The sequence below is a fragment of the Condylura cristata genome, unplaced genomic scaffold (assembly GCF_000260355.1).
Source record: "Condylura cristata isolate star-nosed mole 26May11 unplaced genomic scaffold, ConCri1.0 scaffold00003, whole genome shotgun sequence".
Lineage (NCBI taxonomy): Eukaryota > Metazoa > Chordata > Mammalia > Eulipotyphla > Talpidae > Condylura > Condylura cristata.
Genome location: NW_004567104.1, coordinates 10,522,176 through 10,537,438, shown reverse-complemented (window position 1 = coordinate 10,537,438; position 15,263 = coordinate 10,522,176). Strand labels below are relative to the sequence as shown.

At 36.2% G+C, this 15,263-nt stretch overlaps 1 protein-coding gene across 1 annotated transcript in view; it reads left to right on the top strand.

The window, feature by feature from the left end:
• Positions 1–13,626, top strand: part of TNFSF10 (tumor necrosis factor (ligand) superfamily, member 10) — a 15,205-nt gene extending 1,579 nt beyond the window's left edge. Inside the window, exons 3-6 of the mRNA XM_004675390.2 lie at positions 3,772–3,906; positions 6,322–6,364; positions 9,751–9,852; positions 11,319–13,626. Coding sequence (XP_004675447.2) covers positions 3,772–3,906; positions 6,322–6,364; positions 9,751–9,852; positions 11,319–11,770 — 732 coding nt within the window. The 3' untranslated portion in view covers positions 11,771–13,626. The remainder of the gene's footprint in view (positions 1–3,771; positions 3,907–6,321; positions 6,365–9,750; positions 9,853–11,318) is intronic.
• Positions 13,627–15,263: the final 1,637 nt, after the last annotated feature.

Sequence of the window (15,263 nt, the reverse complement as noted above, 5' to 3'; positions counted from 1 at the left end):
TGCTCCCCACTCTGTCTCTGGTGAATCCTCTCACCCTCCGCATCTCTGGCCTGTACCCCAGTTCTATATGGATAAATAAATAAATCTTTTATTTAAAAAAAAAAACAAAACTGCTTAGAGGCATGTTAATTTGTATATTTCTCAATTACATAAAACTTTGGGAACAGTATTGAAAAACTGCTGAAAATAAGACAACTCAGTTTTTGAACTGTTAGGTATATTTTAGCTGACCGTGTTTTATATAATTAAAAAAACTGTAAGCTGAAAGGAACTTTACACACCCTAATTTTAGAAGTCTAGAGAATTCTAGTCTTTTAGAAGACTTCTAGTCTGGAAGATTTCTAGAGGAATGGCTTATTTAACCTCAGACAGGAATTTGCTCATTGTAATATAACTTGCAACCTGCTGAACTGGACTAATGGACTATTAAATCTTCCATCAGTTTAGCAAATGAAGGCTAAAGGTCTCAGATAAACAGTAATTGCACAAACCTCATGGAATGCTTATCTATTAAGGAAATGCATCTGTTTATTATGTAGAGTATGCATTTTATTATCTCATTTGATCAGAAATTTTTACTCTTGAAATGGATGAAGCAGATCCTATTTGACTTGCAAGTAATTATGAACATATGGATATGGACAGTAAAATCTGATTTATTGTAGATTTATTCACAAAAGCTTGTATGTTTGTAAGAGAAAAGAAAAATAATGAAAGGTATGATTATTTCATTCTTACTCTGCATGAGAGGCTGGAATACTGCTGTGTTTATCAACTTATAGTGAACATGCCCCAACCTTTGCTAACTTTGCAACATAAACAGATTGAGTCTGTTTGTCCAAATAGAAAATTTCCCTTAATTTGTTCACATTACAAGTGGGCCTAATTTAAAGACTGAATTAACTGAATTTTTAAAATTGAATTGACTCATGCAATTATCTGACCATGTTTTTAAAAATTGTACCTTAAAAATGGAAATAGAAATTCTAAAGAAAGCTTAACATTTTCCAAATTACACATACTTTTCTTGGCTGTATATTTATATATGTTGGCACATATATACATACATGCAAAATAATTTATAAAGAGTGGGGAGAAGAATGAATAGATATTAAGCAAATAGAAACTTTGAAAGGATTGTTCTATTTCATCATCATAACAATCCTATAATGTTTGTGTAATATATGCAATATATTATATATATAAGATGATATGTATGTTATACATTACCCCATTCTATAGTTGAAAAACTAAGCCTCAAAACGTTAGGTGATTTGTCTGAGATTACCAAGTTAGTAAAAGATAAAGCCCAATTTTAAAACAGGCATTAAGTAGGTGTTCAATAAATTGTAGCCATTATACTTAGTATTGAGAAGTCTTTTGAGGACTCTTGCATCAGGAATTTTTGCAAGGGAAAATAAATTTGAATCTCCTTGTTTGTGTAGCATTTTGGAATGTTTTGATACTAGTATTAATTAGTATTGATTTTCTAAAACAGACCCCAAGTTTCACATAACTAGTAAAAATTTGTAGAAGATACAGTGAGCAAGGATTATAAAGAATATGGTTTAGTGAGTGTTGGATTCTCAAATAAACCTGTGGGTCTACAAACATGAACAGCAAATAAGGGCTCAGCCTCTCAAGTCTCTGTCTCTGAGAAAGTTTGATGACAGGATGACTTTATGTCACATGACTTTGTATCATAGATAGAAGAAGATGTACAGGGCACTCTTCTCCACCAATCTCCATTAAAAAAAAAATCAATCTTTTGTGTTATTTGTGGTCTACATCAAATGACTGTCAGAGATTAATATCTGAACAGAAGAAAAGAGTCAGTGCTTCCACTTTGAAGTCTCCAGGTCAACCAGCAAAGGTGTTTACCCTGTTGACCTGCCGTGGCCTATACAACAATCATGCATGCAATTACACCAATAACAATTGCAGGGAAAATTCATCTAGCAGAACCGAGGGCTACTAGAGCAAAAGAGCAGACACCCAGTGCATAAGCTATCTCTCCTTCCAGAACAGGCAGATGTAAACAGGATACTTGTTCTCCTACCCCCTAACACCCAGATGTGGGTAGCAAGAGAGTAACTCCACCTGAGATATGTTTTCATACTTAGACGTGGGAAGGAAGAGGGAGGAAACCACCTCATATTCATCATCATTAATCATCCTTGGAATCATCATAGAAGTCATGGAAGTTTGTGAGCTTGTTTGTTCAGTTTCAAGCTGAAGCCTAGGCAGGCTTCTCCTACCAGCCAGACTCAGACTATATCCAGTAAAACTGTCTTCTCTTCCTGGAACCACCCTCTGGCCTGTGGCTAAATCCTCTCTGATCCTGCCCCCAATTGGCTAGCCAAGTTCCATTTTTCATGTTATGCAATTCAGTGCTTTCTTTGGCAATTCTCCTCAACTGCCAAATTAATTGCTGATGTCAATAGATAGCCATTGTGGAAAAGCAAGGGAAAAATAAGGCCAAAAACGCTGTATAATTCTACTGCCTAACAGAGCACAGGTCCTGTGTCCACAGTTATAATCACCATAGCACTTATTAACAGCATTGTTTGCTCTGATAATTAAAAAAAAGGAATTAGAAATAAGTATGTATTTCCAAGTAAATGACTGTTCAATGTCAGAGTATGTGGAAAGCTATAAATTGACTCATATTTGTATCTCTGCACTTAAAAGACCCCTTGATCAAGTCATGGGTATTTGACTGGGTTTGGAACCATGTGACTGGCTTGGCTTCTCAAGCAGTTAAGCTATTTCATTTGCAATGAGATTGTATTCCAGAGGGAGGAATAGGTCACCTTTAAGTTCTATCCTCCCCTCAAGTTTGGGTGTCCCTTAATTTCAAGTAACAGACAGAAATGGTTATTTCCCTATTTATTTTCCCAGAGAAAGGAAGTTCCCTGGGTTTTTACAAGGAAATACCATGTCCTCAATCCCTATTGTTAAAAATCAAAACAGGAAAACAAAAACTAAACTCTGACCTTGCCTGAATTTCCTGTGTTTTATAAGACTAAGCAGTTATTGGCCTGAAGTATAGTATTCTAGGTGGTTTGAGGTGTGTGTAGACAAGGAACTGGCTATTGTGAAAGCTTGCTTACAATTAGAAGAAGAGAGCAAACCGCAAAATGGTGCTTCAAGTTCCTGCAGGTAAATGCCCACGAGCACATTTAATGTTCAGATTTCTAGTGGTAATGTGGCCCAGATTCTGCTATCCAGAAGGCAGACATCATAACAATGACTGGAATCTACTCAGACAGACAAGACTCAGATTAAGAAACAGAACACTGCCTTTATTCCAAAGAGTTTGGCTAAGTCTTCATTTAGGATTTTGGAATTTAAGCAGACTCCACTGTCTACTTGTATCTAGGTGGGTCTCAAGTTTAGAATGCCATCCACTGGATCAAGCTGGAAGGAACTTCACAGAGCTCCATAGTGAGTTCAAAGGAAGAACCAATACAGAATAGAAGCAGCAATTTACTTTTTAAGTATACACACGTTTAATGGTAGGAACAAAGAAGGCTATTGTGAACCAGGGCACCTGGCCCACACCTGTATCCTTCTCCCTACATGCAGGTGCTTGTTTTTTATTCAAAGGACAAATAACATTTTTGCTTTTATTTCAGGCCATGAATGTCAAGATGCTAAGAATTCTCTAAATCTGTTGTCTCTATTGTTTTCACTTCTAGATAAACAACAGCAACAACAACAAAAAAAACATGTTTGTATAATATTGTGTTGTATTCCATCTTAATCCAGATGCAGGACAAGTTCTCCAAAAATAGCATTGCATGCTTTTTAAATGAAGATGAGGGTCTTTGGATTCCCATAGATGAGGAGAATATAAACCCTTGCTCACAAGTGAGATGGCAATTACGACAGCTCATTCGAAAGGTAAGTGGGTAATATGGTAAAGTGAAGTTACCAACAGGCTGAGAAGGTCAAGGAAAAGATTGTCAGTTCTAGAGTCCTACTTTCACAAATGAGAAAACTGAGGTTCAGAGAGTTTTAAATGATCCCCCCCCCCAATTCATAGAACCAGAAAAAGTGGTATAGGAGATCCTGGCTGACTCTGCTCTGAATTCATCCTCTATCCTAGATTACCTCTGCCCTTTAGAGAGTCTAAACTTATCCTCTTCATGGAAACTGAGGTGCAGACAGGGCAATGTGCTCAAGGTCACACAATAATAAAGCATGTGTACCAATATTTGCCTTTTTATTAAGGAGACAAAAGAGGTCAAATAATGGTATTTTATATTTTTCTCATACTGTGATCTTTGGAATTGCACATAATTATTTTGAATGCATATAGAGATGAAGAAAGAAAGCATGAGGGAGGAAAGAGACTGAGAAATTGAAGATGATGACATCTCAATTTACACTTAGTAAATGACAAAATAGTATAAATGACAAAATAATATCTTTAACTGAATTTACTTTAACAGGAACTCCAACAGAAATATGATGTTAACAGCTTAGGCCACTGAGTGTGATTAAATTACTTTCAGTAGTGTGACTCACATGAAGTCAAGTTTTTTCTCTCAGACAACTTCCTTCTTTATAATGTGGCATTGAATATATATTGATCTTCTGACTACCTGAAAAGGTCAGAAAGCCATCTTCCCAGTACAGTCAAGACACTTAGGATGCTATTTCTAAGAGAAATGAAATCGGACTTCAACATGGGAGTCCTAGAAACATATTTGCTCCGTGGCTTCCCAGAAGTCCAGGGCAGAGTAATCTTTCTGCACAAACAGGGAGTTCCACTGTTCCAGGGAGTGAGTGCTGGAAAGGCCAAGGCTGGGGAGGCCTCTAGGCAGCCTAGGAATTTGATTCCTCAGTCCCTGGGACTACAGGAGACAGCAACCTCATGGGTGGCTGGAAAGTAAACTGTACAAAGGTAGAAATCTGGAGAATGAAGAAGATGCTTGAGGTGGGCATGGGAGATAAGAGTAGTGGGGATAGAGTTTACATATCTCTTTCCTGCCATTCTTCCTTTTTCTCCCATTCTCACATCCTGCCACTAACGATGATAGAGACAGTGGGAGGTGACCCAGAGAGGGGCTGGGAAGGGAGAGGAGATGAATGACCTATTTTTTTTAGGCACCATTAATTTAAAAGATTGTTTTGAGTAAACATCCTATGCCATTATATATATATGATCTCATTTAATCCTCACAAAAGTTTGTTATTCTCTCTCTTTTTATAAGAGATGAAGAAATTAAAGTTCTTATCAGTAGGAATTTAGCAAACTTTCCCAGTTGGGTTATCTCACCTTGCCACCTGTAATCTTTATTCTGCTTCCCACACTGTAGGAATTACCCTTCTCACTTTATTGCTGCTCTTCCTGCTTCCTTCCATTCTGTCCCAAAATGAAAGAGAGAGAGAGAGAGAGAGAAGAGGAGTTTGAGGAAAGAGTCAAGAATAAGAGAAAGAGAGAGACAGATTGCTCAGGCCACCTCTCCCTTTCCCTTCTCACACACCTCTATACTACACATGATACCCCCTATTATCAGGAGTCTGGCTTGGAGTCAGAGAAGCAGAGACTGAGGGATCTCTAATGTAGGGAGGGAACTGCAAAAATCAACAAGAGCGATGGAACAGAGGCAGTGATGGGCAAAGCCTCAAGGGTGTCAGAAATTAATGGAACAGAATTAGAGCTCTGGATGAACCAAGTCAGAGACTAAACCTGTACTGCTTCTTAGTGGTTTTCCCACCCATTAGTACAGACAGTGATACTAGATGTTTAGTAAAAATAATGGAACTTTGCAAAATATCTCTGTAATAGGAATGCTCAGTGACTTTCACAGAAATGGAAAGGACATGGTCAGTATTGCCAGATTACATCATGATGGGGTGAGTGTGGGGGGGTATCCTGAGAAAAGCTGTGCCTTACCTCTTGGGTGTGAGTTTGTCTGACCGTTTAAAGTCCTTTAACTTCATAGTGAACTTATACAAACATACGCATGAACACATACACACAAAATGAGGTGACACATGGCCACCACATCCATCAGCCCCAGGCTGACCTAATATGACAGGCAGCTCCCTTCACCTGTGTTGCTCCATTGTAACCTTCCAAAGACTTTATCAGATACAACTTTCCCAGACAGAGAACTATCCTTCCATCACCAGAGCGTCAGCTGCCTCAGGATTCATCCCCACCTGCCCTACACAAACTGCTTGAACAGCTGCTGGATTGTTATCTTATGCAGAAATTTCCTGTTAGACACAGCAGAAGGACATGGGTATTCCAGAGTCAGTTTAAATTTTTTGGAAATTAACAAGCCTATTTAATACTATTTGCAGATGTTTTTGAGGATCTATGAGGAAACCATTACCACAGTTCCAGGTAGTATTTTTTGGTTATTTTCATTTTCTACTGTCAACTTTATGACAGAGTGAGCAGCACTTTCTCTTTGTTCTGATCCACACATCCCACCTCTCACCTCAAGCCTGTTGATTCTATTTCCCTCTTTGCCTTGGCTGAGAGAAAACTCAGTGTGCCCCATTTGTGGTTTGAACTTTATTATAGCTAAGTATCATTTTTCCCATTTAGATTTTGCTTTCTTTAGTTTCTTCTATTATATATCTTTTCACCTTCTGATGTGTTATATGTCATTTAAAACCTTTCTGGAATATGACTGAAAGTAGAGTAAATCAGGGCCCCCAACGTTGACCATCTTCTCTGCTCTGACCACCTTTCGCTCTATGCCTCTCTGGATGCAAAGTTCCTTCTCGTCATCACACAGCAACCCCACCCCACCCCCCCATCTCATGCTGTGGTCCCCCTCTTTGGCCATCTTCCTGTTCATGGCCTCTCAGCATCCAGCCCCTCAGGGCCACTGCCTGGGCTATCTTCTGTGGTTCTCTGTCTACTTTCTGGTGTTCCTGACATTTCATATAACTGGTCCCTTCTCCTCCATTCTCATTACCTAATTGTCACCACTTCAGAGAGAACTTGTCTGGTCACGTTTCTCCACGTCCTTATTTCTGCCATACTTGCTTTGTTTGTTCCTCTTATTTGTATATGGCTTTAATCTTTGTGCTGATTCCCAACTAGATTAAATATTCACAAAGATCCCATCTTTCTCTTACCTCTCTATACCCAGTACCTAACTATTCCTCAAATTTGATAGATTCTCCCTTCTCCTTTCCCCCCTCCTTCAGAGTGTATTTGTATGTGTTTATTGAGCTACAATTCACATAGTCACCTACTTTAAAGCACACAATTCAATGTCAGTTATTGCATTCCCTGTGTCCTGTTACCTCGATCTCTCTCTACATAGACATCTCTTTATATATATATATATATACATACATATTTATATATGCATGTATGTGTGTGTGTATAGTTAATGAATAAATAAATAAATAAAATCACTGAATTATGTCTGCAACTTCTTCCCAAACATACCAGACTGGAAAAGAAGAAAGTTTTTAAATATATGTTGTAATGATGTCTTCCTACATTTTCAGCTATCCTTTTCTAATACTGTAAGCTTCTGCCTCACTTGACAACCCCATTTATTAAATATGAAGCGTAAGATTTTATCCCAGGACCTAGACATTCTTTCTATTTCCCCAAATGCAAAAACAGTGGTCAACAGGCAAGCACTCCATCCTTTCTTATGAGGTACACCAGACCCACATTCTACAGTAGATGCACATACTATTTTAGTCAGAAGAAAAATATTCTTTTTTTATTCACCCCAATAAGGTATAGAAATCATCATTTTCTCAGTATGACAAAATGTATCTATATCACTCAAATGTACATAAGTATAGGTTTATTTTCTGAGAGGCATTTGCATAGTCATTACAAAGTCTCCTATTTTTAGAATTTACTTTGAAGTCTGGACTTCCCCATATCCTTATGATGACCCCAAATTATAACTTAATTCAGTTCTTGAAAATTTAAAAGCACAATGGTAAGGTCTGGGCTGGGCAAAGCATTCTAAATTATTTAACAATGGAGGTGTTGTACACATCAACCTTGAAAGCTGAGCATTCTGAGAATAGTATTTAACTGCCTTACATCCCCATGCCATATTTGGTTTTCAGATGGCATGAATTCCCACCCATCCTGAATAACTCACAGCTAGCACCAATTGGAGAAGTGATTCTCATTTTCCATTCATTCCTCTCCAATGGAATTATAGCAGCACCTCCTTTCAGCTCCCCGTTGCTAACCTCAGTTAGGGCTCCTATTCTCAGTTCTGAACAACTGTAATAGTCTGATAGCTTGCCAGTCTCCCTTTTTGTCTACTAACCTTTACTGTGAGAGTAAGCCTGAGGCATAGCACATTTCTTTCCCCTTCTCTCACCAAAACCAATTAAATTTTTCCAATATTCCTTCAAATCCAAGTCTGTTGGCCTAATATTGGGTGAACTCCTTCTCCCTAGGCACAGCAGCCTGGCAGAGAAGAAAGATTTTAGTGTGTGTGTGAGCCCATGCCTATGTCCCAGGAATGCTTTGTGCCTCCTGCCTTTGGCTCTGTGCTAGAGCTTGGGACTGGCCTTCGCCCTGTGGTTCCCATGCCAGCCATCTTCTCCCTGCTCAGACATTCACCGGAGCACCCCAAACTCTTTCTTACATTCGTTAATCATTCTTTGTCTTTGTCCCTAGGAGAGTACCTGCCATTTGTGTTTGTTAAACAAAGTGAATGAAAAGACCTTAGTGTAAACACTCCTGTGTCTCAGCTCCAAAATAAGTGGGAACTTCCCTCCTCTGAATGCTCATCACTCTTTATTTCTGTTTCTCCTAAGTATATTTTCACTTTCTAGTTCATGTCCTCCTAACAGGCTCTAAATTCCTGAACTCTCATTATAATCTATGATCAGCCTCTGAAATCCCTGTAGGGAGTAATTGCAATGCTTCATCCCTGACAACTTTTGTTATTTATCCATTATGAATATTAAGATATATTATTTAACATTTTATTAAACATTAGGTAATAGTTATTGATGGTTACTACATATTAAATATAAAATGTTTCAATATTTTTATTTATCTTGATAACCAATGTAAGCATCAGCTGATTTTTTTGGGGGGAAATTTATTGGATTTATATTTCTTAAGGCTGTCCTAAAGTACTCTGGATGCTTGTCAATAAACATTATTCACTATATCTAATGCAACCAATGATTTATATGCTCATAAAAACATCATTTCATACTCCTTTTGGGAGATCAGGCAGGACAAATGTTTGATTCCAATTTGCAGCCTCAATGGAAAATTGTTGTCTCTGCCCCTCTATTAAGTCAGTAGTAACTAACAAAGAGGAAAAATTAATCGAGAGGATGAAAAATGCTATTACTGTGATTTTTTTCCTATATAAAATTCAAAGTGGAAATTTGTCAATACTCAGTGATGTGTGCATTTTAAATCCCTCAGCAGGATAATTATAAGTCAACAGTCTTTTTTTTTTTTTTGAAAGTGGTAAGAAAACTTCACTTTTCTATATTCTGCTTGAACCCATCCTCTGCGATGCTGATGAATTATAAGCCATGTTAGTGCTTACTTTTCTCATCTTAAGAACTTTTCAAATTAAACGTAAGCTGCAGTAGACTGACTATTCTATTAAAATGTAGGTTGTTTTGAATCTTACTCATCTGGTTTTCTAAACCCATAGATTTCACTTTGGAAGTCCAGTGTGCTTACAATGCCTATGAACAGTAATGTATTTGAGAGGCAGTTTAACAAGTGCTGATGATTCTTTGTCCCTTCTCTTTTAGAAAAGCAGCAAAATAGCCAAAACCCAGTAGGAGAAAAATTTCCTCAGAGAGCAGCAGCTCATATAACTGCAACCAGTTCAAGAAGTATAGCCTCAGATCCAAGTAAGAGAAATAAAACATATATGGTTTAAAGAAAATCAATGGATGAATTTGCCCCCAAATAATTTATACTTTTAACTTCTTCCTGAAATGTTTACATAGCTATTTACCAAAAAAAAATGTTCAGTGGTAATTAGGTCTCAGATTGATGCAAGATTACAGATGAATAGCTCAGTTCCTGCAATAGCATAACTGACCTCAGGAAAATAATTATGAAGGAGAAATTTGTCTTGGAATTTCTTTGTCACTCATTTTTGGTTTGTTTGTTTTCTCCTTTTTTGAGGTAATTTCTCTCACCTCCATTAAGTCTTCCTTCTCTTCAAAGTTTCTAAATCAGTTATTTATTTTCACTATGAATCACTAAACCTCCTAGTGGGATGTGTATTATGTTAGACCAGTTGCCAATATGTGACTATTTTTCACTTATGGAACAACATTGTTGTTTCATAATGAAATATGTTGAGTCTAATCTTTAAGCATAGAGCAAGTGTCCATGTTTCGGTTAAGTTGCATGTGTCCTTCAGACTGCAGACAATGGAATCCCAGCTCCCTTTACCTAGATAGAGGTTTTGAGCAAATTACTTAACAAATCAAGCTTCTGTTCTTCATATACAAGGCAGAGATAGCCTTGAGCTCATAAAACAATGATGATTAGCACATGCAAAATACCTTGTATATTGGCAATAATAGACATTTCAAAGTTTTGTGTCAAGTTAAAGAATTTTCAGATGTCAGCTAATGGATGAAAATGTTATTGATTTTGTTTGATGTTTGTTTTCCTGGACAATTGCCTTCTGGTTTTCCTAAACTCATGATTCATAAATATATGACATTATAATGTTACTATTTACTATTCATCAATAAATATGATAGTTGTTTTAAACTCTTGAAAAACTAAAATTGCACCTGTCATGGAGATGAACCTGAATTTAAAGGGATTTCATATTTTAGTAGGGTCATCATGTATTCAAAGTCTTTGAGATTTAAAGATCCAGGAGCTCAAGCTCCCATCTGGGCTCTCTGCTAAAGAGTTTGCCCTCTTATTGTGGACTACAAGGGAATAAACCCAAAGCAATAGCAAGAAGTTATAAACTCTAGGCTAAGGAGATAGATGTTTCCTTGTATATTGTCAGTTTGAGCTCACCAGTACCCTGAGAGAGGCAAGGGTTCTGCCCAAGAGCAAAGATTGACATTTGAATTTGAGTCAATCAAGGTGAAGGTGGGAAATATGTCTGACAAAGTATTGTAAGAAATTCCCAACAGATTACAAAGACACAAAGCACCTCCAGATTCCTGGAGATCAAGGGTTCTCCAGATTAGAACTTAGAATACACCTAAGATTGATGGAGCAAGTTTTATTAAAATCCTTTCTAATCTCAACCCAAAACAGGCTGACCACAGCTATAGGGAAACTTTTTTTGCTACAAATTCCCTTCCATTAACTGTTTTTCTCTCTAAATTTCATTCAGACTCCAAGATTGGAAAAGCTTTGGGCCAGAAAATAAACACGTGGGAGTCATCAAGAAAAGGACATTCGTTCTTGAACAGTTTTCACTTAAGGAATGGAGAGTTGGTTATCATTAAACCAGGGTTTTATTACATCTATTCCCAAACTTACTTTCGATTTCAGGAATCTGAGGAAAATTTGGGAACAGTTTCAACAGAAAAGGGCAAAAAGAAAAACAAACAAATGGTACAGTACATTTACAAATACACCAGCTATCCTGATCCTATAATGCTGATGAAAAGTGCTAGAAGTAGCTGTTGGTCAAAAGATTCAGAATATGGACTCTATTCTATCTATCAAGGGGGAATATTTGAACTTAAGGAAGGTGACAGAATTTTTGTCTCTGTAACTAATGACAAACTGATCGCCATGGACCAAGAGGCCAGTTTTTTCGGGGCCTTTTTAATTAACTAAGTGATCTGAAGAGAAAAAAACCAGTGCCTTCAAAGTGACATATCACTTATCAAGGTGATATGCTGTGATGATACATCTCACAAAGGAAAGCTGCTTGTTGGTGAAGACCAAAGCACATGCTTTTCAACACCTCTGAAGAGTGACCAGCTTATTTCAGAAAAGTGACATTGTCAAGAAATCTTTCATAAGTCCTTACTAACAGAATTCTAAAATACTTTGTTTCAAAAACTGTGACAATACCTTCTATCTTTCTTTTATTATTTACTTTTGGAAGATTCTGAAAGGAAGAACTATCCATCACGTAAGTAGTATGCCATATTGGTAGTTTGTAGGTGCCTTTCAGAGAGAACATTCCCAAAGTTGAAGGCCACTACTGAAAGATCATGAGAGGTGATCCTGTTACCTCCTGTTTATAAACACAATGTGCAAACAGAATTTGCATTTTTCAGAACCTGCAGGATTTGTGCAATACCCGTGAACTGAATGGAAATCAGAAAGTAGCACTGAAAAAAGTATGTTTTTATAAAGAAGAAGAAGAAGAAAGTGCAAATTAATGCTCAGTGGACAAGGGACATTTTCTAGGTCTATATGTGTTTTTCATTGCTAGAAAAAGTGAAACTAGCCAGAAACACTGAAAATATTTTAGATAAAGGACTCTATTACCAGTGATCATGTTGTCATGAATCAGGGAGTTTTGTTTCATTTGAGTAGTAGGAGAAAATGGGAAGTTGTATAGGACAAACACAGGTAAATCATCAGAAAAGAACCAAATATTCTATCTGTCCATCTCCCCACCTTGTGCCAAATATAAATATTTAGTAAATATTTGCTTACGGTTGTATCATTTATTTTCCAGAGGAACAATTACTTTTTCTTCCAAAATCATTGAACAAAATCTTTCATTTCACCATTTAATCTAAACAGTTGAGGGGAAAAAATCAGTTGGATTATTTGTCTAACCTCCTCCAAATGTTATCCCTAAACACAACACAATTTATTCTCTTTAGTTCTAGGTTCAAATGTTCATTTAAATGTGTTCTGATAAAATGTCTTCAAAAAGATTCATTCAACTCTAAATGCATAAAATGCTGCAGACACCTGTCACTTCTGATTCTCCTTGCTCTGTTTTTTAAAACAATATTAATTAAGTTCTTACATCCCAACAAATTGACTTATCTATTATTTTGTATTTTTTATAGTTTGTATTTACAAATGGTATCTTATGAGCAAATAAAGATGAAACCTAAGGAGTTAATCGCTAAATGGGGAACTAGGGCCAAGAATTGGTGAGTATGGCCTTACTGCTACCCCCAGGGATTACTAATTCTATGGTCATAATATTTTTGAACTGGAAAGAAAAGTAGAAGTTTTTCTAATCTAATTTCCCATTAAAAGGCAGAAATTACTTTATGGAATAATTCAGTAGATTATTTCCTTGGTAGACAACTCACGCAGTAGAAGGTAGTCATCTCCTTATTGGGTAGTTTTAATTTTTTAAAAGTCCACCTTTATTTCAATTCAAGTTGGTTTCCACAAAACTTTTAAGGCAAATTATTTTGTATTTTTTCAGAATGTCTCCTCTCACGTGACTATAAGCCAAGGGACACTTAGTCCCAATTACACCTATTTTTCCACTACCTAGAAAAATATCTGAACATAACACCCATACAAAATATATTTGTCAGTAAATAGATGAACAAATGATTGAATGCATGAATATCTAAACATAGGAAAGAAAAACAAATCAATATCCCCTTACACTGAAATAGTTTTGGAGAGTTTTTAAGTAGTCTCAATGTATAAATGGCTTTTAAACCACAACTTAAAACCTAAAGAAAAATAGTAAAAGACATAGAAAGGGGTGGGAGAAATAATTCATTTTAAATATTTTTATGTAAAATTTGTACTTTTTCAATAAAAATGACACTATTAAAACATGTGGTTTTTGTTTATCTTTCATCCTTCTCCATATTTGTTACCTGGCATGTCTTAATATTTCAGTTCTTATTTTATGGTTAATGTTATAACAGGTTAAATTGTGTCCTTCCAAAAGTTAGTTTCTTATTCCCTACCATCTCAAAATGGAAAACTTACTTGGAAATGGTATTGCTCTAGTTGTAACTAGTTAAAATGAGGTATAGAGGAACAGAATGGACCCTTAATACAATATAACATCTGTCCATTTAAGAAGAAGGAGGCTTGATACAGACACACAAGAAAACTCCATGTGAAACATAGGCAGAGGTTGAGGTAGTGCAGCTGAAGCAGAGAAACATCAGAAACTGGGAAGAGATAAGAGAGAATTTGCCTTGATTTTCAAAAGTATCTAAGATTTAAAGTCTTAGACATCTTCTGACATCATGACTTTGGACTCCTGGCCTCCAAAACTATAAAAGCATAACTTTCTGTTGTTGAAAGTCACTGAGTTTGTGATACTTTGGTGCAGCAGTTTTAGAGAGTTAATACAACTCTTCATACTGCTTAAGAAAACTTCTCTACTGATATCATATAATTGCCACCATATTTTTTTCTAAAAACTTTAAAATTTAACTTTATGTAGTGTGACAGTGTCATTAAGCTTCAATTTAATTCTTATGTGATGTGAGAAAAGGATGTCATCTTTTACCATATGAGGAACCAGTTATCCATTGTTTATTGAATAGTTTACTCTTTTCCCGTTAATTTTAATGATCTATCTTTTTTTCAGTTGAAGTAAAATACATATAATATTGTCATTTTAACCATGTTAGTGTAAAATTTATTGGAACTGTTGTGCAGCCATACACCATCCACTATCCAGGATATTTTCATCATCCCAAATTAAAACTGTGTGTTCATTAAACTAGAATTCTTTATTCTTCCTTCTCTCAGACCATGGTAACCACCATCTTACTTTCTTTTTCTATGAATTTGACTATTACAATTATTTCAAATAAATAGAATTATTATATAATTCTATTTGTGTGCAGCTCATTTCACTTAGCATAATTTCTTTAAGGTTCATCCATTCTGAAGCATGGATGCCTACATACATATATAGATACATTGCAATTTGTTTATTTACCCACTTATCAATCATACCACCTGTTTTAAATGTAAAGTTTACTGTTTTTACTACATATCCTGATGACATATAACTTATGTGTGTTACCCTTCTTTAGCCCTCTGTTTCAAAACAATGTTTCTATTTTTAACCTATATTTTCATTTATAGACTGCCTGGAAGTCATGCATACCCATACATGCTCTTACAGTCTCTAAGATACTCTAAGTAAGGGAGAAAAATGTTCTCGTCTATCCCTCTCTATTAGGAGTCTCCATCTTGCTTAAAAATTAAATTGACATATTAGGAGAAAGGATACATACTTTTATTATTTCTTTAAAGATGTACACAGAAGCCTTCATAAGAAAAATGAAACAGCTCAGGTTGAATACTTACATACTGAGTGGGACAAAGAATAGTAAATCATGAAAATGGGGCAAAGTAAAAGAGT